A 25,289-nucleotide genomic window follows, 5' to 3' on the forward strand; every position below is an offset into this window, starting at 1 on the left:
TGCCAATTTTTTCCTACAAATCGCTTTTGCCGATTCTGTTCGGGGGAGGGGTTAATCACGACCGGAATATAGGTGATAAATTGCTAATACACTCACTTTCGTTTCTAAAAGGGTTTATCTAACGAATTTAATATTAAACACACAGCGCATATTTTCCTCGCATGAATATAGCGATAAGTCAATTATCAGGAGAGCTTGAAGCAAGTGTTGAAAGAACTCCCAGTAGAAGTGGTAGAGGCAGGTTCGATATTATCACTTAAATTGGATCGGTATATGAACAGGAAAGGAATGAAGAGTTATGGGCTGAGTGCAGATCGGTGGGATTAGGTGAGAGTAGCGTTCGGCACGGACTAGAAGGGCAGAGATCGCCTGTTTCCGTGCTGTAATTGTTATATGGTTATATAAATCAATAGCATCATAACATTTTAAGTAACGTTTGGATATTAAACACACGGCACATATTTTCCCTGTATGAACATATAAAATCATTGCAACACACCAGTATCGCTGAATCAGTGGGAGCCCTGGGCTTATTTCTCTGCAACAAGACGGTCCTATCGAGGGGTGATGGGAGACAGCGATACTCGAAGGGGGTTCCTTATGTCGAGTCTATTCCGCAATTTAGTTTTCGTTGCATTCATTGCAGAGATATGTTGGAAGTGGAAGCAACGTTTTTAGTGCTTTCGTAGCTATCTCAGGATATTTAGCCTTGATTTTGATCCAGAATGCCGGCAGAGATATTATGTCAAACATACTTTTTAGCCCGCCGTCATTTGCAAGCTGGAGGAGTTGATCTCCTTCCCGCGCTGACACGGATGACGCGCGGGTAATGACCTCGCGTGCGTTCGAGCTCAACGGTGGGCGTGACAGGGAATGAGGAAACGTGCAGCTGACTCATATCGCCAAATCATATCGTTTCCTCGCGGCCCGGTGGTTGGGGACCGCTGGTATGCCGCATCCGAACTCCGTGCGTGAAAAAACTGACGCATGGAATGTAAAAGGTTGGCCATCCCTGCACTAGATCCTTTTTCAAGTTGTTACTGAATCATTGAGTGTGTGTCTTCTGGCTTCTATACGTTCTTCCAGATGGTAGCAATGAAAAGGCATGACCTAGGTGATGGTGGTCCAGAATGATGGATGTTGCCTTTATGAGGCATCGCTCCTTGAAGATGTCCTGGATACTATGAAGGCTAGTGCTCATGATGGAGCACTCTCTGCAACTTAGTTTGGTTCTGTGCAGTAGTGCCCCTTCCCCCCAGTGATGCTGCCAGTTAAGATGCTCTCCATGGTACATCTGTAGACATTTGCCGAATGTCTTTGGTGACATACCAAATCTCCTCAAACTCCTAATGAAATATAGCCGCTGTTGTGCCACATTTGTAATTGTAATGATATGTTGGGTCCAGGATTGATCCTCAGAGGTATTGACACCCAGGAACTTGAAATTGCTCACTCTTTCCACTGCTGACCCCTCTATAAGAACTGGTGTGTGTTCCCCTGTCTTATTCTTTCTGAAGTCCACAATCAGTTCCTTGGTCTTACTGACATTGAGTGCAAGACTATTGCTGCAACACCACTCAACTAGCTGATATAGCTCGCTGCTGTAGCCCTCTCGCCATTATCTGAAATCCTGCCAACAATAGTTGTATCATCAGCAAATTTAAAGATGGCATTTGAGCTGTGCCTCGCCACACATCCCTGAGGTGTGCCAGTGATGATGACCTGTGAGGTGGAGATGTTATTTTTGATCTGCACAGATTGTGGTCTTCCAGTTTGGAAGTCGAGGATGCAGTTGCAGAGGTAGGTACAGAGACCCATGTTCTAGAGCTTTTCAATCAGAACTGTAGGAATGATTGTGTTAAATGCTGAGCTGTAGTCAATAAACAACATCCTGACATAGACATAATATGTACTTTATTCAGCGATTGATGATCATACAATGTCTATCATCTACTTTAATTCAGTCTTGCTAAAAGTGTAGATAAATGACTATACATTGTTTTTGCATTTGGAATCACATAAGTACTAGCATAAGGGCAAACTGTTAAGATTTCCAATCTTAAAGAGAATGAGAATTGGAGGCAAGTTTACTGACATTTGAACTGCTACAAAGTCACTTAATATTAAAGTTCAAATTTCAAAGTACATGTATTATCAAACTACATATAAGTCACCATATATAACACTGAGATTTGTTTTCTTGCAGGTATACACAGGAAATTCAAACACAATAGAATCAATGAAAGACCACACCCAATAGGATGGACAACCAATATGCAGAAGACACAAAATGTGCAAATATAAAAGAAAAAGAAGGCAATATTGAGAATATGAGATGAAGAGTCCTTGAAAGTGATTTCATAGGTAGTGGGAACAGGTCAGTGTTGGGGCAAGTGAAGTGATCCCCTCTAGTTCATGAGCTTGATAGTTGAGGGGTAATAACTGTTCATGAACCTGGTGATGAGGATCCTAAGGCTCCTGTACCTTCTTGATTGCAGTAGTAAGGAGAGAGCATGGCATGGGTGCTGCTTTACTGTGACTACACTCCGTGTAAATGTGCTCAATGGTGGGGAGAACTTTACCTGTGATGGACTGGGCTACTTTTTGTAGGATTTTCCATTTAAGCATATTGGTGTTTCCATACCAGGCCATGATGCAACCAGTCATCATACCCTCCACCATACATCTACTGAAGTTTGTCAAGGTTTTAGATATCATGCCAAATCTTCACAAACTTCTAAGGAAGTAGAGGTGCTGCCATGCTTTCTTCGTAACTGCACTTACATGCTGGGGCCAGGACAGGTACTCCAAAATAGTGACAATGAGGAATTTAAAGTTTATAGCTGCAAAAGTGGGATTTGAACTCAAGTCTACAAATCATTATCCTAACCTTCAAATTTTGTTTACTACCTGTAATATAAACAGTATGCTAATCAATGAGATGATATCTGATAAAATAGCTTCTGTTACATACAGCTAACTACCAGACACAAATGGTACTTTTTGGAATGCCATTAAAGTATTTGATCAAATTAAATCAGAGAAACTTTAAATTTGGCTCTTTTATATTATATTTAATAGTCTTCCAGTAGCTCAGCCACAAGGGAGGGAGGATGATGAATAAAACATTGATTCATAGGACTTGTAACAGTTCATGTCTAAGGTTTGCACTGAACTCCTTTTCCTGAGTAATCCCTCAGAATTCATAATGGTTTACTTTCACTCTAGTTCATATGTGACTGATGTGGCCATTGTGGAAAATGCAATCTCTTTCACAGACTGTGACCTTCCAGAATGCTCTTTCAGTAGTCTGAGTGGGCATAGGGTCCGGAAGTCAGTTGGGATGTTGGATTTTCTTAGAAGGCTCTGAGTACGTTTTTTAAACTTCTCTTTTGTCTGTCTGGCAACCTCTTATTATGATAGAGCTGTCACGGAGAGTTCAGTTTGGAGTCAGGTTGCCAGGCCTACAAACATACGACTGCCTAACAATATGTAATTGAGGCCTCATTACTAGGAATACAAGAGGTTGCAGTTGTTGGAATCTGGAACAAAAAAATAAAATGTTGGAGAAACTCAGTTCGTCAAGCAGCACCTGTAGCAGGAAATACACAATTGGTGGTTTGGATCTAGTCTCTTCATCCAGCTGTCTGTCCACTTCCCTCTACATATGCTACCTAAACTGGAATTCCATCAAGATTTTACTTTTTTGCTCATTACTGCAGAAGTTGGCCTTGGAGGTGACAACACTTCTCCTTCCAGTGAATTTGAAGGATTTTGCAAAATCAGCATTGCTGGTATTCTTCCAGTTTTAAAATATACCTGTTGCAGGCAGTCCAGGTCTGGAGACATGCAGGAGGGCAGTGATCATTGCCATCCCGATTAAAAACTTTATAAGAACTTTAATAATAGTACAAATACTACATTTACAGGAAGCATCAAATTTTACAATGATTAAAGTTTTGGAATTGAATGAAGATCACAGTTAGCAGTCAACCATAGTGAAGGAGTTGGAATCAAGTGTAGGCCAGACCAGGAAAAGATGGCAGTTTTTCTTGGTAGTACTGTATCAATACTTCCCAAGGTATTTCAACTTTCTCATTTCAGATCAGGATATTGATAATTAATATTGTGGTGTAACTAATTATCCTGATAATACAAATACACTTGAATATTTATTTAGCAATCCCATATTCTGCATATGTGAATCAAGGTCTATGTATACTCGTATTCCCTTGTGAATAAACCAAGAGAAAATCCTCAGATGCTGGAAATCCAAGCAACACACACAAAATGCTGAAGGAACTCAGCAGGGCAGGCAGCATCTATAGGAAAATAGTTGACGTTTCGGGCCGAGACTGGAGAAATAAAGATGAGGAGTAGATTTAAAAGGTGAGGGGAGGGGAGGGAGAAACAGGTGATAGGTGAAACCAGGAGGGGGAGAGGTGAAGTAAAGAGCTGGGAAGTTGATTGGTAAAAGAGATACATGGCTGGAGATGGGGGTGGGGTGGGGAATCTAATAAGAGAGGACAAAAAGCCATGGAAGAAAGGGGGAGAAGCAGGAGCACCAGAGGGAGGCGATGGGCAGGCAAGGAGATAAGGTGAGAAAGGGAAAAGGGGATGGGCAATGGTGGGGGGGGGGGGGAGGAATTACTGGAAGTCGAGAAATTGATGTTCACGCTATCAGGTTGGACGCTACCCAGACAGAATATAAGGTGTTGTTCCTCCAAACTGAGTGTGGTCTCATTGCAACAGTAGAGGAGGCCATGGATCGACATATAGGAATGGGAATGGGAAGTGGAATTAATATGGGTGGTCACTGGGAGATCCCGCTTCTTCTGACAAGAATGTAGCACTCAGCAAAGCGGTCTCCCAATCTACGTTGAGTCTCACCGATATTCAGGAGGCCACATCAGGAGCACTGGATACAGAATATGACCCTAATAGGCTCAGAGGTTAAGTGTTGCCTCGCCTGTAAGGACTGTTTGGGTCCTGAATGGTAGTGAGGGAGGAGGTGTAGGGGCAGGTGTAGCACTTGTGCTGCTTGCAAGGCTAGGTGCCAGGAGGGAGATCAGTGGGGAGGGACGAATGCACAAGTGAGTCGTGTAGGGAGTGATCCCTGTGGAAAGCAGAAAGTGGGGAGGAGGGAAAGGTGTGCTTGGTAGTGGGATCCCATTGGAGATGACAGAGGTTTTGGAAAATTATGTGCGGGATGCAGAGGCTGATGGGATGGTAGGTGAGGACAAGAGGAACCCTATCCTTGGTAGGGTTGTGGGAGGATGGAGTGAGGGTAGACATGCGTGAAATGGAAGAGATGCAGTTGAGGGCAGTGTTGATGGTGGAGGCAGGGAAGCCCCTTTCTTTGAAAAAGGAGGACATCTCCTTCATTCTGGAATGAAAAACTTCATCCTGAGAGCAAATGCGCGGAGACGGAGGAATTGCAAGAATGGGATGGCATTTTTATAAGTATCAGGGTGGGAAGAGGAATAGTCCAGGTAGCTGCAAGAATCCGTGGATTTATAATAAACATCAGAAGATAAACTGACTCGAGGTAGAAGCAGAGAGATCTAGAAAGGGGAGGGAGGTGTCGGAAATGGAGCAGGTAAATTTGAGGACAGGGTGGAAGCTGGAGGCAAAGTTGATGAAGTCGATGAGCTTTGCACGTCTGCAGGAAGCAGCACCAATGCAGTCGTCGATGTAACATAGGAAAAGTGGAGGTCAGACACCAGCGTAGACTTGGAACATGGATTGTTGCACATGGCTGTCAAAAAGGCAGGCATAGCTGGAACCCGTGCAAGTACCCTTGGCTACACCTTTTGTTTGAAGGAAACAGGAAAACCAAAAAAGAAATTGAGGATGTTCCGCTAGACTGAGGAGAGTGGTGGTGGAGGGGAATTGGATGGGTCTGGTGTCCAGAAAGAAACAGAGAGCTTTGAGGCCTTCCTGGTGGGGAATGGAGGTGTATAGGGATTGGACATCCATAGTAAAGATAAAATGACAGGGGCTACGGAACTTGAAATCGTTGAGAAGATCCAGAGCATGTGAAGTGTCAAGAATGTAGGTAGGGAGGGACTGAACTAGAGTTGAGGTATGCAGATATGAGTTTGGTGGGGCGGGAACAAACTGAAACAATGGGTCTACCTGAATAAGCAGGTTTGTGGATCTTAGGTAGGAGGTAGAAATGGGAGGTGCAGGGCGCAGGAACTATGAGATTTGTGGCAGTGGATGGGAGATCCCCAGAACAAATAAAGTCGGTGATGGTGTGGGAAACAATGGCTTGGTGCTCCTTAGTGGGGTCCTGTTTGACGGGTAACTAAGAGCAAGTGTCTGAGAGTTGTCGCTGGGCCTCAGCAAGGTAGAGGTCAGTAAGCCAGACTACTACTGTCATGGTCTGGATCAGGTTCCCTTTAAATTTACTTCGTTTGTGTTACAAGCCGGACCGTTGGCTCCCTGTTTTCCTTTGGTTCCCTGTTTTCCCGTGCCCCTCGGGCTTGGTGATTGGAGGCAATTTACTCTCAGCTGAACCGGCAGTTTATTAGTCTCTGGCTTTCAGCTATTCGGCGCGAAAGCATTAACAAAGTCACCGAAGGTACTGCAAGTCAATGTCATCTGGCTGGAGCAAGCCTAGTCTCCTCCCAAAGCAAGTGCCAGCAAGCCGCCTTCCCTTGTCAGTACGGGTCAGTCAAAGTTAACCCGCCGGGGTGAGTCAAGAGCTCGCCGCGGCTTGGAGAATACTGGAGCCCAGTTATAGTTCTGTCCATTGTTGTGCGGTCTCCGTATCCATGTCGTGCGTCTAAAAGGGGTCCCAGCCCTGTACCCTGGAAGGGTCCTGACCCTGTGTCAAGAAGAGTCCCGACTCCGTCCTGTGTCTAAGGAGGGTTCCCAGCTCTATGTTTTATGTTCTGTGTCTGAGTCTGTCCAATGAATAAGAAGAGTCCCGACTCCATCCTGTGTCTAAAGAAGATTCCTGGCTCTATGTTTTATGTTCTGTGTCTGAGTCTGTCCCGTGAATAGGAAGAGTCCTGGCCCCGGCGGCTCCAAGTATCAAGTCCTGGCCCCTGCAGTCCGTGATTCCGAGTCCTAGTCCAGACCCTTAGTCCAAGGCCCAAGTCCTTGTCCAGTACGCTGTTCCTGCTTCTGCTTTGCTCTCCTTGCAACAAGCATAGTGTTTTTGTGTCTTGCATTTGGGTCCACTCCCAGCACCCCCACTGTGACAACTACAGCATCCCCCTTATCTGCAGGTTTGATGGTGAGGTTAGGATTAGTATGAAGGGAGAGGAGAGCAAAGCGTTTGGAAGGAGTGAGGTTGCAATTGGAGAGAGGAGTGATGAAGTCGAAACAGTTGATATTCCGTCAGTAGCTGGCAATAAAAAGATCTGGAGCAGGCAGAAGACCAGAGTGGAATGTCCAGGAAGAGAAGGAGGATTGAAGACAGAAGAAGGGGTTGTCGGTGTGGAGTGGAGAGCCCTTGCCAAAGAAGTAGGCTTGGAGATGGAGGCGGAGGAAGAAAAGCTCAGCGTCATGGTGGGCATGGAACTCTGCATGGAGGTGTAGGTGCAGGGGGACAAAGGTGAGGCCCTTACTGAGAACGTTCTGCCTCAGAGAAGGTCAGAGGGAATAATGAAGACCCAGCATGGATGAGAGATGGGGTCAGAAGGGAGAAGGGGTTTGGTCATATCTAAGGAGAAGGGAGATTTTGGGTGTTCCTGATGGTGGGGTGAGAGGAAGATGGAGTCTCCGAGGACCCAAGAGCTGGCGGTGGGACCTGACAGAGATGGGATTGCAGAATGGTGGCGTGGGAAGGGGAGACAGGGGTTCCAGCGGCTGTGTGTGAAGACCCAGCTTGGAGGTCAAGGTTGGAGTCAGAGTTGGAGGTTGCACAATCGGCACTTTGAAGAACCTGCATTAATGGCGGCCGAGTCCAGGTTTTGAACCTGCTCTGGATCGTTAAAGAGCCTTTGAGGTTGGCAGTAGGGATCGCAGTCTGGAGATATCCAGGCCCACCAGTGTTGGAAACAGTAGGCTCTGGGTTCTGTAGATGGTCTATCTTCCAATCTTTGTAGGACATGAGAAAGCCAAAGAACTGGTGATTGAAAGTGGGGATCTGGCAGAGGATATACAACTTGTTGAAAGTCAGTTATTCTAGCCCTAGTATATTACTTCATCAACAATTCTGTGATTAAAAGCAGATGAATCTAGATAAAGATTGACTTCCATAATTCTCAGTAAAATATTTTTTAACATGATACCAAGTTATTTTTTAAATTCAGAACCCTTGGATTTTTGGTAGATATAGATTACCCCAGGGATATAGGTAGAATCCTGTTCAGTTTCATGTACAGAAGTTGCCTTTTCCCACTGCTCTATTTCTTGTACTATTACCTTTACCCACAATCCTTTTTGCTCCATTTTCTCTATCACAGCTTGCAGTTGTGATTTGTACAGTTGATTTGAAACATTTATCCGGGTGGTCATGCACACAAAGCCCCCTAGGGAAGAGTGAACATAGTTAAGCACTCAAATTGTCTAATGGTTCATAACATTTCTTTACAACTTACATGAGGAATTTATAGAGATAAGAATAGGACAAGACTTTTCTGCCATTCAGTAAGATCATTGCTGACCTGTTATTTAAGTTTTTGTACTTAGTAATTATGAACATGAAACTGCTTGGTAACTGCTGTCTGCAGAAGAAAATTTCAAAACAATTCCTTATCAATGGAAGTGACTACTAATTGTTGTAAGGCATACTCTACATTTTAAATGATGCTCTTAAGTACTTAACTTAAAGCAGCAGTAGTACTTTTTTTCTCTATCTGTTTGATTTAAGAACCACGTCAAACATAATCTTGACTAGAAAATACTGACTTATGCGATCTGTAGAAGTGTTGTTGACAGACACGCATTTGTTCCCCATTGCTAGCTGCCTTTGAAATGGTGAAAATGAGCTAACTTCTTGAAGCACTGTAATTCTTCCAGAGAAGGTACAGTATTTTCAAATGCAATTGTACTGATAGTTCCAGGATTTAGACCTAGTGACAATGAAGAAACAGTGATATATTTCCAAATCAGCTTGGTGTGCCACTTGGAGGGAAACTGCAGGTAGTGATATACCCATGTGCCTCTGCCCTTATTAATGTTGTGAAAGAGATTGCAAATTTTGGTGTGTGGTTGGGTGAGACAGGAGGAACACTCCTTCATCAACCTACTTTGTCTAAGCCAGCAGTACTCTCTTCTGTGGCATGCAAGACTCAATTAGTTTTCTCTTGAAAGGGCAGACCTATGGAATCCAAATATCCTGCACTACAAACAATAGTTTTGTCTAGTGATTATCTAATCATGAGATCCTTGACAGCCATGCCATTTGATCAAATGAGGCAAAATCAAATCAAACTCAGATTTAATTATTTAATTATCATTCAGCCATACATGAATACAACCAAATGAAATAGCGTTCCTCTGGGGTCAAAGTGCAAAACATACACAGCACATTGGGGAAAAAAATATATATATATAAAATGTACTTTTATATACATATAAATGAAGGAGGGAAGGTTACCGATGAAACATCTCAAATTACTTGGACATTGGAAACGGCCCTAAGGAATTTTTAAAGTGATTTTCTCAGGCTGGATTGATTGACTTTCACAATTACAATCATCTTCCCTTGCATTGGAGCCAAACATTGCACAAAGGAAGTTGGTTACTTTTGTTAAAAATCAATCATACTAGACATCACTTGAGGAATTCCTCTGGGCAGTGTCGGTCTGTGCTCAACCAATGCCAGCTACCTTGTACTTTCATGATCACCCAGTTCTATGATTACACAATCTTCAATTCCATTTGTAAGTGAAGTAGCTATACGAGGCAAGACCTAACCATGGACAGATATATGGACAATAACGCTCTTGCCATACAAGTGCCAATCAATGAGCATTTTGAATAAAACTGAGTCCAAACACCCTTCCTTACACTCAATGGTATTAACATTGCCGATGACTCCACCTTCAACATCCTAGGAGGTGAGTGGGGTGTTCAATGTTTACCAGAAAATCAACTGGAATAGCCACGTAAAAACCGTGGCTTCAAGAACAAGTTAACAGCTGAAAAGATGCAGTGACTGGCTCATCTATCGACACCACAATGCTTTTCTGCCACCTACAAGGCACAGGTCGGGAATCTAATTGAATACTGGGTTCCTCCTGATTCTCTAACTGCCTTCTCTTGTAACTCCATGTAACTGAATACTCTCTATTTGCCTAATAAATGCAGCTTGAATATGATTATCCAAGACAAGGCAATCTTCTTGATTGGTTGCTTCTTATCCACTACTCTAAGTAACCAGTCCCTCCACAACTCATTCACTAAGTAGTCCCTATGCAGCAGCTGCATAACGCACTGCAGTTTTAATTTCAACAGCAAGTTGCTAATCTGTAATAAAACTGGAGCCATGAGTCAAATCTTGTAATTATGTGCTTGTATATTCACAGAACAACACTATGTAGATTTTTCTTAGATTAGGATATCAAAGAAGATATGAGTAAAAACAGATTAGGTTGTATCTGCATTCAGAGAAACGACGTATTACTGGGTAAAGTTAGAATTAAAATTCAATTTCATACTGCACAGGAAAGGGGGAAAAGGATGGGGTTGACAAAAGGAAAGATCTGGGATCAGACAGAGACCAGGATAGGTTGAATACACACTGTGAGTAGTGGTGTCAGTTGAAAGTTAATAAAAAGAAAATGAATAACCATGAATGTCTGGAGAAAAGTAAGTAGGAGGATCCACTGTCCTGATGAGGCCACACTTAAGTTGGAGGAACAGCACCTTATATTCTGTCTCGGTGGCCTTCAACCTGATGGCATGAGCATCGATTTCTCGAACTTCTGGTAATGTCCCCCATCACCCCTCTCCTTCACCGTTTTCCACCCCTTTTCCCTCTCTCACTTTATCTCCTTGCCTGCCCATCACCTCCCTCTGGTGCTCCTCCTCCTTTTCCTTCTTCCATTGCATTGTGATTCTTTCACCAATCAACCTCCCAGCTCTTAACTTCATCCCTCCCCCTTCAGCTTTCACCTATCACTTTGTGTTTCTCCCTCCCCCCCCACCTTTTAAACCTACTCCTCACCTTTTTCTCTCCAGTCCTGCCGAAAGGTCTCGGCTCAAAATGTCGACTGTACTCTTTTCCTGGCCTGAGTTCCTCCAGTGTTTTGGGTGTATTGCTTGGATTCTCTTGTTTGTAAATAGGAGGATGAATGGATTTTATCCTTTTAGCTCCTCCCTTCTGATGACCTAAAAATCGGTCCTGACAATGCTATACCACTGTTTTTGATATGCCTTCCTTCTTCTTCTCTGTGGTGTGCCTTGCACCATAACTGACAGGGCACTCAGGTGTGTGCAATTTACATTTCATTGGTGCTCCTCTTGTGAATGCTTTGTGCCTGTGATGCTGCTGCAAGGAAGTTTTTTATTGACCCTGTGCATACCTGTACTTGCGCTTATGACAATAAATTCAACTAGCCTTGATTGAAATTGGCCATTATAATTCAGAATCCAAAATAAATGAAGTATATGCTAAATGCTAAAATTTAATATACTCAAATGGTATAGCCAGACCAAGATTCCCTTTAGTGACTGTATCGGGATTTTACGCTAAATGGCTTGACTGTCTGGTTGTCAACATTTTAACTCTCTTATTCAGAGAAATATTAAATGGCAAGAAAATAAAGGAAATAATCTCCAGCTACATCTTTTTATTTTATAGTCCTAATTTTTAACTATTCCATGCTTTGGCCAAGTAGTATGAACTTGACAAAAATATGTGACTCCCTTACCTGGTTTGGTAACTCGATGGAGTTCAGGAACAACGGTACATGGCACCTGTCCTTCACTTAGCGCCCCAACAATCAAAACAGCATCATAAGTGTCTGAAACAAAAAATAAAAATAAAAATGTCAGATGACAATCTGTGAAATTTGGCCTTAGCAATCAAAATTATTGTAATCATTTTGTTAGTAGAAGACTGGTTTTGCATAATGAATTGAAACAGAGACTATGGGTGGTATGCCAAGAGGCTGTAACAAGATGATTCTACTTTGAGTGAACCAATCTTTGACTGTTAATAGTAGCAATGTTTTCAGTCCATTATTTTAAAGAGGCATGATGTTTGATTGAACCATCAACTGCTCTCAGATATACTACTCATATTTATCATTTCCTCAACATTCTTTCATAACCAATACTTATATTGAGTGAGAAGTTACATTTGAGTAAATTACTCTTGCCAGCTTTACAATTATATTGTCCTTTATTTTGTAAATGTAATTAAAACAATTTCAAAATTTTAGCAGAAAACTCTCTGGATTTGGTTTATACCTTGACCTAGTGAGTTGAATTAGATGCCAAACATTCAAAGTTTCAAAGTACATTTATTATCATAGAATGTATAAATTATACAACCTTGATATTTGTCTGCTTACAGGCAGCCACAAAGCAAGAAACCCGAAAGAACTTAATTAAAAAAATAAAGACCAACATCCAATACGCAGAGAAAGAGAAAAAAAACGCAAATCATGCAAACTGTAGAAATGAGCAACAGCATTCCGAACCAAACTGAATCCTTAGATCTGAAATTTAGAGCAGCCCGGCGAGGGCGCGAGCCTTAGCCTCAGTTCATACTAGCGGGGCAAATCGCTGCAAAACCTGCAGACGTGAAGCACGGTTGTGGAGAGAGGAGTGAACATCGTGGGAGCAAGTTAAATCAGCCCAACTCTCGGCTCTGGTCCCGAACATAGACTGAAATATATTGACCCCAAATTGGGCAGTCCATTAAGAAAGGTCAGGCCATAAAATGATCATTCATTCAATAACTTATTGATAAAAATTCAATTGAAGCTTTCGAACTATAGGCCTGAGCAAGGTGGGAATTGATATCTAAAACTGAACTGTACAGTAATCATTAATGTTCTGCTTCATGTCTTTTCAGAGTGATAAGGTAATTTGCATCCAAAATTGTAAAATAACAAGGTATTTTATGCAATAGTATTTATTTTTCATTTTAGAGTTACAGGACAATTAGTTTGTGCTGCTCAATTACACCCATGTGAATAAGTAACACACCAACTTGTACAACTTTGGAATGTGGGAGCAAACCAGAGCACCTGGAGGAAGCCCATGCTGTTACAGGGAGAATGTAAAAACTCCTTACAAACAGCAGTGGAATTGAACTCAGGTCACTAGTGTTGTAATAGCGTTACACTAACTGCTACACTACTGTGCTGCCCAAATATAGTGGTACTTCTATAGTAATACATAGAAGCAAAAAATATCAGATATCTTTGCCAGTATTTCTTGTTCTTTAAAGGCCAAATCACTTTAATAGTCGTACCATCTGGCTAGCTGCTTTCTGACGAAAACCTCCAAAGGTTGTTCTCCCTGTCTGCAAGAGTTTCCCTGAGTGCTCAGACTTTGTCTCACATCTCCAAGATGCATGGGTCAGGTTAATTGACCACTGTAATGTGCTCTTCATGTGCAGCAAATTACTAGAATTTGATGAAGTTGAAGGGAATGTGGGAAGAATAAGTTAAAGGAAAACCTAAATGAAAGAATGGGATTGCTCTTTAAGCAAGTGTAGGCTCAGTAGCCGAAATGCCCTTCTATAGTGCAAGAAAATATATTTTAAAAAGTACACACTATACTTTTCTATTTAGCTTCATAAAATATCTTCATTGGTAGTTTTGTGGTCTATTTTTCTAGTTCTTAACACAATGCAACAACCCCAGAAAGTAATAGATTTATGTTTTCTATTAATTTACCTGAAGACAGTGGAAGTGATTCAGTACCTATAATGCATTTCTGAAGGGTTTGGTATACTGATTTAGACTCTGCTAATTGTAACATTCTTTCACTGCCATCCAGTCCATGAAAGTTGCAAAATCCAAGTTTCTGTAACTAACAAAAAACATAATTGCATGTCACAACCTATAGAAGATTTATAACCCTCAAAATTAAGACCATAAGCATAAGAGTAGAATTAGGGCACTTGACCCATCAAGTCTGCTCCACCATTCCAGCAAGGCTGATTTATTATCCCTCTCAACCCTATTCTCCTGCATGCTCCTGTAACCTTTTCATTGTCCTGACTAACCAAGAACCTAGCAACCTATGCTTTAAATATACCCTGTATCTTCGCCTCAATAGCCATCTATAACAATGAATTCCACAGATTTATCACCCTCTGGCTAAAGAAATTCCTTCTCATCTCTGTTCTAAATAGACTTCTCTCTATTCTGAGGTTTGTCTTCTGGTCCGGTACTCACCCACTATGGGAAACCTCTTCTTCACATCCACTAGGCCTTTCAGTATTCAATAGGTTTCATTGAAATCCCCCTCATTCTTCTAAACTCTATTAAGTACAATATATATGTTAACCATTTCATTCATGGAATTATTCACATGAACCTCCTCTCGATCCTGTCCAATGCCAGTACATCTTTTCTTTGATAAGGGTCTCAAAACTGCTCACAATACTCCAAGTACAGTTTGACCAACATCTTATAAAGCCTCAGCTTCATATCCTTGCTCTTATATTCTAGTCCTTTCAAAATGAATGCTAACATTGCATTTGCCTTCCTTACCATTGACTCAACCTACAAGTTAACCTTTAGGGAATCCTGCACAAGGACTCACTGTAATTTTTGAATTTTGTCCCCATTTAGAAAATAGTCTACATCTTTATTCCTTCTACCAAAATACATTATCATACACTTCCCTACACTATACACCATCTGCCACTTCTTTGCCTATTCTTCCAATCTGTTCAAGTCCTCCCAAGGAAGTTTGGCTAACTGGCCTATAATTTCCTTTCTTCTGCCTCACTCCTTTCTTAAAGAGTGGAGTGACATTTTCAATCTTCCAGTCCTCCAGAACCATTCCAAAATCTAGTGATTCTTGGATCATTACAAATGCTTCCACAATCTCTTTAGCAACCTCTTTCAGAACCCCGGCGTGTAGTTCATCTGGCCCAGGTGACTTATCTACCTCTAAACCTTTCAGCTTCCCAAGCATCTTCTCCTCAGTATTAACAACTACACTCACTTCTGTCCCCTGACACTCTTGAATTTCTGGCATACAGCCAGTGTCTTTCAAAGTGAAGACTGATGCAAAATACTTAAGTTCGTCTGCATTTTCTTTGTCCCCCATTACTACCCAGCATAATTTTCTAGAGATTCAATATCCACTCTAGCCTCTCTTTTACCCTATATATATCTGGAAAAAAACTTTTTGGCATCTTTTTTGATATTATTATTCAATATTTCATCTTTTCTTCCCTTATAGCTTTTTAGTTGTCTTCTGTTGGTTTTCAACTTAGTAAAGAAACACATTTCCAATCTGTCTGATAGATTGCTGTGAACAAATCATGTACAATAAACTTCAGTGTTGGCTGGCAAAATAAGCTAGATATTTCAACGTGACATGCATATCAGTGCTATTTTGGTTAAAGATAATGCTTGTATTTTGATAGCACTTTTTATGACCACAGGACAACCCGAAGTGTTTTATTACCAATTAGGTATTTCCGAAGTGTGATTAGCTATAACATAGGAACTAAGACAAACAATTTGCACAAAAAAATCTATACTAAATTGTAAAAAGAGAATCTGGCAGCTTAACAGAGGTTATGGGTAATTGAAAGGCAACAAAAAGATAAACTTTGGACTGTTATGAGCAAATTGTGTTGGTATATATTGAGACTCTAATGATAAGGTAACGCCAAGCAAGTTCCATGCTGAGAAACAGGTAGTTTAACTGACATTATCTATTAAGAGAATTATGAATGATCAATTGAATGTAGTTGTGCCTCATAAAACAAACTGTTGTAATTTATAATATTTTATGTTTTACAAGCAGCTTTTCGTTGCAGCCAGCTAAATGGAAGGTCCTAAACTAATGCTAAAAAACATCTCAAGACTCAGGAACTGTAGTCAGTTGGTTTGGCAAAGTAAATAGTTGGGAATTTTAGGATGGGTCTACTCTTGCTTTGCTTCAGTCTAGGTTAATAACCAAAACAGAGATGTGCTTCATGAGAAATAGTGTTTATTTATCAAAGTAGATTTAGGCCTATAAACCTCAATCTAACATGAACTGGGGGAGGTATGAAACATTCCAAAATCTTATGGGGCATCACAGAGCAGATGCAGTGCTTATGTTTCACTTTGCTGGAGTGTCTGAAACTAAGTGTCACTGTCACAAATTAAAGGATCAATTTTTCAGCAAAGAGATGTGATAAATTTCCTCAACCCAAAGGTATATATTTTTTGAATTTACAGTAACTACTCAAGAGGAGCTAAGCCAATGCAAAATACAGAACACTAGATTTTTAGACATTAAGGGAATCAAGGAAATGGTGAGTGTGACAATGAGGTGAAAGATCATGAACTTATGAATGACTGAGAAGCATGACGGGCCAAATGATCTACTGCTGCTATATTTCTTATGTTCTTCACTGGCTTTTTCTGTAGATGCTTTTACATGAGGCATCAGATACCTAATACATACTTATATATAGTGCACAAGTAGTTTTTGCACCTGTAAATGTCAGTTTATAAATAGTCAGTAACATTTCCACACAGTCTTTAATGAAATAACGGGAGGAACCCCACTGAAATTCAATCTAAAATGAAAGAATGATTCAATGGATTAAAGGAAAGAGATGTGAAGTTGCATAATTTGATACTAAGAACTAAAGAACATTGTTTCAGGATAAAGGTAGGCTACTTCAAAGGGAGACAAGAAATGTTTTTCATAAGGTTGTTATTCTTTGAAATTCCTTACTGAAAAGGACCGGGAATATTAAGTCATTGAGCATATCCAAGGCCAAGACTTAACTTTCACTGAATCTAATGATATGGGATTTGGACAAGAAAGTAAAAAAAAGCAGCAATGACTTTTGAGAAAGTTGGAACAGACACCTTGGCTTAGTTTCCATTGATATTCTGATGCAAATCAAAAATTAGAAATAAGCAATAGTTACTAAGAAACATTTCAAAAATTCAAAATATGTCAATATGGTATTATTCGTCACTAATTGTAATTCAGCAACCTGCATTGCCACTAGTCCTGTTCCACAAGCTACATCGAGAATCAATGCCTGATCACGGTCTTCAGGCATGACATCCGCTAAACTCATTGAAGCTAAGAGAGGAGCCCGATAATCCAGAAGTTTCACATCCTGAAAAAGGAACATTTGAAAAAGTAGTTAGTAACAGCAAAACAGACTAAGATGAAAATTACATCTGTATTTACTTTCATCTTTCTGGAATATTATATTTACTAGTTCCTCATTACAATTGCTTTATTAGTAATTTATTTATTGTTATCTCACTTTACTGAGAAACAACATTGTTATACCCACTCCTTAAAAATGTTCTAAATCACTTTTCCCAGTAAGTAATGTTTACTAATCACGTTCTGTGAATATACCTTGATGAATGTGTCCTTCACAATAACCTGATGAATCCTAAATGTGTCCTCCACAATACTGAAGTCGGAATTCCATTGTTGGAATTTCACATCATTTTTCCTTTATGCATCTGATACAGAGATCTAAAAGTCTATTTCAAAGCCAATAGATCCTTGTGTATCTGATCAAAACGTCAACTCATTAACTCTCCTCTATATTGCCTATAAAGCTGGTGTATCTTTCTGATGTTATGGAAACATTTTATATAGTACTTTGAGAATGCATTGGTTGGGATATTGTTTACAGTAAAATGCTTGAGAACTTGAGGGTTCCAGATTGGAAGATTTCCCTGGAAGTTACACATATTTCCTCATAATACCCCAATACGGTTTTATTTCAGCTTTCTAAAAGATGGCTCAGAGTGTTATAATAAATTTACAAATGGTCGGAATCCAATTAATTTGTTAAGATAACAAAATTGCATTGTCTGTTACTTTCTCGTATCACTTGTAAACAAGTACAAAATATTACATCTTTTTCAGTGTCTCTCTCACCAATTTCTATTCAGTATATTTATTTCCTTAACCACCAAAAGCAATGCATCTATTATTCCATAATCAACTTAATTTACCTCGGTATTAACATAAGATTCAAGATTTTTTTATGTCATTTCCAGTGCAAAGGTGAACAAAATAATTATTGCTCTGGATCTGATGCAGCACACAAAAATCAGCAAGATAAGTGTATCATAATAATAAAAAACACAATAACTATAAATATATAAAATAGCTTATATACATAGATTGATTGTATGTCCATTAAGTGACGCTAGGCGCAGGAGTGTCTGTATATAAAGTGACTGACAGGAAATGCTAAAGTAGTGGTGGTTGGGGGTTTGTAAGGGTGGTGGTGTCGATCAGCCTTACTACTTTTTTAAGAACCTGTCTCCTCCAAATTCATGGTTTCCTACCAACTGTGTAACTAAGTATTTTGAATAAATGTAATATGATGATTCTAAAAAACACCTCTTCCGTCACTGGTGATTTGCTGCAGGCATCGAGTATTTTATGTTTTTATTCCATTTTCAAAATTCCATTTGCAACCTAACTGTATCTGCATTACAATAGGAATTCTGCAGATGCTGGAAATTCAAGCAACACACATCAAAGTTGCTGGTGAACGCAGCAGGCCAGGCAGCATCTCTAGGAAGAGGTACAGTCGACGTTTCAGGCCAAGACCCTTCGTCAGGACTCGGGTCTCGGCCTGAAACGTCGACTGTACCTCTTCCTAGAGATGCTGCCTGGCCTGCTGCGTTCACCAGCAACTTTGATGTGTGTTGCTTGTATCTGCATTATTTGCTTTTCATATTATGTCACTCTTGTCTGATTGCAAGACACAACACATCTGCCCCATGCAAACAGACTATAAATCATGGGCAGTCTATAGCACATGGGGAAGCTCTTGCTCATCCCAATAATGTCCCCCACTCACTGTGCTGCCCACAGTGCACCTCTAAGCTCTGCTGTAGGGCTCACTCCAGTCTGTACAAACCTAGCCCTCCACAGGCTCAGTGTCCCTTCACACTAAGCAGCATGGCAATGAGAATGAATGCAGATGCTGGAAATCTGATATAAAAAAAACAGAAAATGCCAATAATTAAAGCTGATCAGGCAATACCTGTAGAAAGTTATATCATCAGAACTCAGAAAGAGGGGCATAAATTCGTTTTCAATAGGAGAGAAGGATATGTAGAAGAAAGGTGTTTATCTCTAATAGGCCAAGTCAAAATTGTTTACTAGGGGCAATTACCAGTACATCAAACTTCTTGGTGTATATAATGTATTATTACTAGTAACGTTACAGAACCTGCCCAGCAGGCCAGACATAGGGGTAGTGTAAGAAAATGTGAACAAATGCCATAACAAAATCAGATAATGGAAAATTGTAGGAATACTTAGCAGATCATGCATTTTCTGTGGAGACAAACCTAATTTTGTAGATGAGGAATCCTTCATCCAATTCAGAAATGGTGAAACAAATTAGTTTAGATAGCGGCAAAAGTGGAGTACAGTAAGGGGGGAACTTCTCTAACTGGGCAAAGTCACATGGTTGGTGGGACCTGAAATGTTGAGTGTTTCTCTTTCCATAGATGCAGCTGGACCTGGTGAGTTTTTCACACATTTTCCCTGCCTTTACAGTTTTATTATATGTTATTTTTATCTTAGGAACACTAGCTACCCATATTGTACATTATCATTTCAAACATTATCATTTGAAAGCTGTAAAGTACCTGTTCATAGAGCTCATACCAAGTATCATAAAATGATAACGTGCATTTAATTGCAGACATCTTATGAACAGCCAGAACAGTTCTTTGCACATCAGCAAGTGTTCTTGGATTATCTGCCATTCTAGAGATAAAAGGGAGAACTGCCCTGAAATCATAATTTCACTTCATCTTCTATAAACCAATTTTATTTCATTGCACTTAAATCAGTTTATGTACATACTCTAAGTACTAACTGAACATAAATACCAGACATTTTGCATATAAATATATGTGGAAATTCAGATTGCAGGATTCAAGTATTTGTAGTTTTAAGCTTTTAAATAATGCACAGAATAAAAAGCTATTCTCATAATTTCAAATCAATTCATTTATTGAACAAATAATTTGGTCTGTACCTACACAAGTCCAGCAGGTTCATACTTACAAAAAAGGGGAATATTTTTTCATACCTGTGGTGTAAAATTTTAATTTGTACACTGTAAGAAAACCTAGTTAAAAAGAGTGAAGACAGGGATGCTGGAATCTGGAGAAAAAAAAGCAGAGGAACTCAACAGGCAGCATCTGCGGAGGAAAATGGAGATCAAGATCTTAGGTCGTGATCCTTCATCCAGACACTTGGTTTAGATGAAGGATCTCAATTAGAAACACTGACTGTCCATCCAGCATCTTGTTTGTTGCTGAAGAATAAAAAAAGCAGCATTTGCTTCAATTTAGTTTTTAATGTGCTTTGACATAATGCAGCCAAAATCTATTACTCAGTGTTATCTTTTCAGAGGATCCACCCTGGGTCCAGCACATAAGTACCATTATTAAGAACATACAGGAGCGCCTCTACTATCTTAGAAGTTTGCATAGATTTTGCTTGTCATCTAAAACTTTGATAAACATTTATTCATATGTGGTGGAAAGTATATTGACTGGTAGTACCACGGCCTGGTATGGAAACACCATTGTCATTGTATGGAAAAACCTACAAAAAGTAGTGAAATCAGTCCAGTCCATCACGGGTAAAGCCCTCCCCACCACTGAGCACATCTACATGGAATGCTATCGCAGGAAAGCAGCATTCATCATCATGGACCCCCGCCACCCAGGTCATGCTCTCTTCTCGCTGCTGATATAATAGCAGAATATAGTATTAATGGTAAGACTCTTGGCAGTGTGGAGGATCATAGGGATCTTGGGGTCCGAGTCCATAGGACACTCAAAGCAGCTGCGCAGATTGACTCTGTGGTTAAGAAGGCGCATGGTGTATTGGCCTTCATCAATGGTGGAATTGAATTTAGGAGCCGAGAGGTAATGTTGCAGCTATATAAGACCCTGGTCAGACCACACTTGGAGTACTGTACTCAGTTCTGGTTGCCTCACTACAGGAAGGATGTAGAAGCCATAGAAAGGGTGCAGAGGAGATTTACAAGGATGTTGCCTGGATTGGGGAGCATGCCTTATGAGAATAGGTTGACTGAACTTGGCCTTTTCTCCTTGGAGCGACGGAGGATGAGATGTGACCTAATAGAGGTGTACAAGATGATGAGAGGCATTGATCGTGTGGATAGTCAGAGGCTTTTTCCCAGTGCTGAAACAGTTGCCACAAGAGGAGACAAGTTTAAGGTGCTGGGGAGTAGGTACAGAGGGGATGTCAGGGGTAAGTTTTTTACTCAGAGAGTGGTAAGTGCGTGGAATGCACTGCCGGCAACGGTGGTGGAGGCCGATATGATAGGGTCTTTTAAGAGATTTTTGGATAGGTACATGGAGCTCAGAAAAATAGAGGGCTATGGGTAAGTCTAGTAATTTCTAAGGTAGGGCCATGTTCAGCACAACTCTGTGGGCCGAAGGGCCTGTATTGTGCTGTAGGTTTTCTGTGTTTTTATGTTTTTTAAAGAAGGTACTGGAGCCTCAGGACCCATGCCACCAGAGTCAGGAACAGTTACTGCTCCCGAACCATCAGGCTCTTGAACCAGAGGGGTAGCTTCATTTGCCCCCTCACTGATCTGGACTCACTTTCAAGGATTCTTCATCACATCTTCTTGATATTTATTATTTCTTCTTTTTGTATTTGTAGTTTGTTGTTTTTTTACACAATGTTTGTCTGCACTGTTGGGTGCGATCTTTCATTTATCCTGCTGTGTTTCTTGTGTTTACGGTGATTGAATGCAAGTCAAGCAATCTCATGGTTATATATGGTGACATGCACGTACTTTGATTTTTTTTCAACTCATTTTGAAGAATTAATGCTGCATTTCTTTTGACAATGAGAGGAAATGAGGCTGATGAGAAAGATAAAGCTTTTTTTTATTGTTGTGTATGTACCAGGAGTGAAAAACACTTTTTTGCATACCATCTACACAGATAATTTCATCACATCAGTACTGAAGCTATCATTCTGAAATCTGCCACTACAAGGAAGATTGTAAGGCCAAGTGACCATAATATACAAGAGATCCATTCAATGGTTTTATCACAAGAGAAAATCTGCAGATGCTGGACAAGTGCTTCACCTGAGCCTAAACCTCCTCTCTCACTACCATTCAGGACCACAAGCAATCCTTCCAGGTGAGGAGACACCTCACCTGTGATTTTATTGGGGCCATCTGCTGTATCTGGTGCTCCTGGTGTGGCCTCCTTTATATCGGTGAGACCTGACGTAGACTGGGAAACTGCTTTGCCAAGCATCTGTGCTCCGTCCACCAGGAAAAGTGGGATCTCCCAGTAGCCACCCATTTTAATTCCATTTCCCATCCCGACATGTCACTCCACGGCCTAGTCTACTGTCGCAATGAGGCCACACTCAGGTTGAAGAAGCAATACTGTGTATTCTATCTAGGTAGCCTCCAACTTTGATGGCATGAGCATCAATTTCTCAAACTTCACTGCATCACTATTCCCCATTCCCATTTTCCTTTCTCACCTCATCTCCTTACCTGCCATCACCTCCCTCTGGTGCTTCTCTCCTTTTTCTTTCTTCCATTGCCTTCTGCCCTCTCCTATTAGATTTCCCCTTCCCCAGCCCTCCATCTCTTTCACCAATCGACCTCCCAGGTCTTTACTTCACCCCTTGACCCTTTCTATCACTTTGTGTTTCTTCTTCATTTCCCTTCACCTTCTTTCTCTGACTCATTTTTTTTCTCCAGCCCCAATGAAGGGTCTCGGCCGAAACGTCGACCGATTACTTTTTTCCATAGAAGCTGCCAGGCCTGCTGAGTTCCTTCAGTAGTATTTTTTGTGTGTGTTTCAATGGTTTTATGGCAGTGGGTCAGAAGCTACCCTTGAACATGGTAGCAATGTGCTTCCAAGCTTTAGTATCTTCTGCCAGATGGGGTGGGGGGGGGGGAAGGGTCTTTGATTACGTTGGCTGCTTTATGTATTGCACTGTACTGCTGGCACAGAAAAGGAAACCAAATTTCATGGCACAGGTGAGTGAACCCAATTCTGATCGGGGTGATTTTGTGACGAGGCAAGGTGGAAGGGTCTTTGATGGGGGAAGTAGGAGACACAGGTCTCGGGGAGCAGAGCTTTGTGCGGGGAGAGGGTGGAAAGATCCGGGTTGTGTGGGGGAATTGTTCTGTAGGGAGGATGGGTGACTGTTACCCTGCGCGGAGGGTGGACGCGGACGGCTGCCCTCCCGGAGAAGCGCGAGCCCACCGCCCCGCCCCTCCCCCACCCCACCCCACCCCACCCCGCCCCGCCCCGCCCCGCCCCGCTCGAGGCCGCCTCGACGACCGTTAAGCTCTCGCGCTGCCTGTCGGAAAGGACCGCGCGAGCCGACCGTCACCCTGTCCGGCCGCGACGGACCGCCGCCGCCGAACCCGGCTCCTCAAAGCGTCAAAGGCTGGTCTTGTTCGGAAAGATTTTGCGGTGTTTCAGGAATACGGCCGTCAAGGTTTTACACATTCCCTCGCCCCCTTATCAGCAGCTCAGTTTGCTGTGCCTCCGACAGCCAGGCTCAAAACCAGAATCGTTTTTAGGTGTGTGAAATACTTGACCAATATTGACCGAGAAATCCCAAATTATCACCGTCCCAGTTTCTCTGCTGCATTCTTAAATACACCGTTTCATGCTGCACAAATTTAAGACGGGCGGGACAACACTAAATAGCGAAACATACGTGAAGGACGACAGAGTGCTTATCGGCAGTCCACCAGAATCAATAGTTGTCACCGAATGTAAATGATTTAAGCAGTGACCAACTGCATTACCTGTGTATCCCGTAAATGAACGAGCAACGACCACCAAAGCAACACGCACAAAATGCTGGTGGGACGCAACAGGCCAGGCAGCATCTATAGGAAGTAGTACAGTCGACATTTCCGGCCGAGACCCTTCGTCAGGACTAACTGAAGGGGGAGGGGGAGATCCAAAATGATAGGAGAAGACAGGAGGGGGAGAGATGGAGCCAAGAGCTGGAAAGTTGATTGGCAAAAGGGATATGAGAGGATCATGAGGGGGCCTAGGGAGAAGGAAAAGGGGGAGGGGGGAAAACCCAGAGGATGGGCAAGGGGTATAGTCAGAGGGACAGAGGGAGAAAAAGGACAGAGAGAGAGTGAGAGAGAGAGAGAGAGAAAGAATGTGTGTATATAAATAAATAACGGATGGGGTACGAGGGGGAGGTGGGGCATTAGCAGAAGTTTGAGAGGCTACCTAGACGGAATGTAAGGTGCTGTACCTCCAACCAAAGTGTGGCTTCATCTTTACAGTAGAGGAGGCTGTGGATAGACAAATCAGAATGGGAATGGGATGTGGAATTAAAATGTGTGGCCACTGGGAGATCCTGCTTTCTCTGGCGGACAGAGCGTAGGTGTTCAGCAAACAATCTCCCAGTCTGCATCGGGTCTCACCAATATATAGAAGACCACATCGGGAGCACCGGACGCAGTATATCACCCCAGCCGACTCACAGGTGAAGTGTCGCCTCACCTGTAAGGATTGTCTGGGGCCCTGAATGGTGGTGAGGGAGGAAGTGTAAGGGCAGGTGTAGCACTTGTTCCACTTACAAGGATAAGTGCCAGGAGGGAGATAGGTGGGAAGGGATGGAGGGGGACGAATGGACAAGGGAGTCGCGTAGGGAGCGATCCCCGCGGAAAGCAGAGGGTGGGGGGAGGGCAAGATGTGCTTAGTGGTGGGATCCCGTTGGAGGTGGCGGAAGTTATGGAGGATTATATGCTGGACCCGGATGCTGGTAGGGTGGTAGGTGACAACAAGGGTAACCCTATTCCTGGAGGGGTGGCGGGAGGATGGGGTGAGAGCAGATGTGCGTGAAATGGGAGAGATGCGTTTGAGAGCAGAGTTGATGGTGGAGGAAGGGAAGCCCCTTTCTTTAAAAAAAGGACTTTTCCCTCGTCCTGGAATAAAAAGCCTCATCCTGACAGCAGATGCGGTGGAGATGGAGGAATTGCGAGAAGGGGATTGCATTTTTGCAAGAGACAGGGTAAGAAGAGGAATAGTCCAGATAGCTGTGAGAGTCAGTAGGCTTATAGTAGACATCAGTAGATAAGCTGTCTCCAGATATAGAGGCAGAAAGGTCTAGAAAGGGGAGGGAGG

General features: G+C 41.9%; 1 protein-coding gene across 2 annotated transcripts; it reads right to left on the bottom strand.

Annotated features, from left to right (window-relative positions):
• Positions 1–1,897: 1,897 nt before the first annotated feature.
• On the bottom strand, positions 1,898–24,051 carry mettl27 (methyltransferase like 27). Of its 2 annotated transcripts, XM_072243163.1 has the most exons (6): positions 23,948–24,017; positions 19,752–19,872; positions 17,102–17,230; positions 13,815–13,950; positions 11,835–11,927; positions 1,898–8,486 (listed from the first exon to the last, which is right to left on the bottom strand). In XM_072243163.1, the coding sequence occupies exons 2-6, from the start codon at positions 19,869–19,871 to the stop codon at positions 8,251–8,253; spliced, it is 714 nt and encodes a 237-aa protein (XP_072099264.1). In that variant the 5' UTR covers position 19,872; positions 23,948–24,017; the 3' UTR covers positions 1,898–8,250. The 2 variants fall into 2 exon arrangements, with proteins under 2 accessions (XP_072099264.1, XP_072099265.1); XM_072243164.1 differs by lacking the exon at positions 19,752–19,872 and having other exon boundaries at positions 23,948–24,051.
• Between the last annotated feature and the right edge of the window lie 1,238 nt (positions 24,052–25,289).

This window comes from Mobula birostris, chromosome 25, assembly GCF_030028105.1.
Source record: "Mobula birostris isolate sMobBir1 chromosome 25, sMobBir1.hap1, whole genome shotgun sequence".
NCBI classification, from domain to species: Eukaryota; Metazoa; Chordata; class Chondrichthyes; order Myliobatiformes; family Myliobatidae; genus Mobula; species Mobula birostris.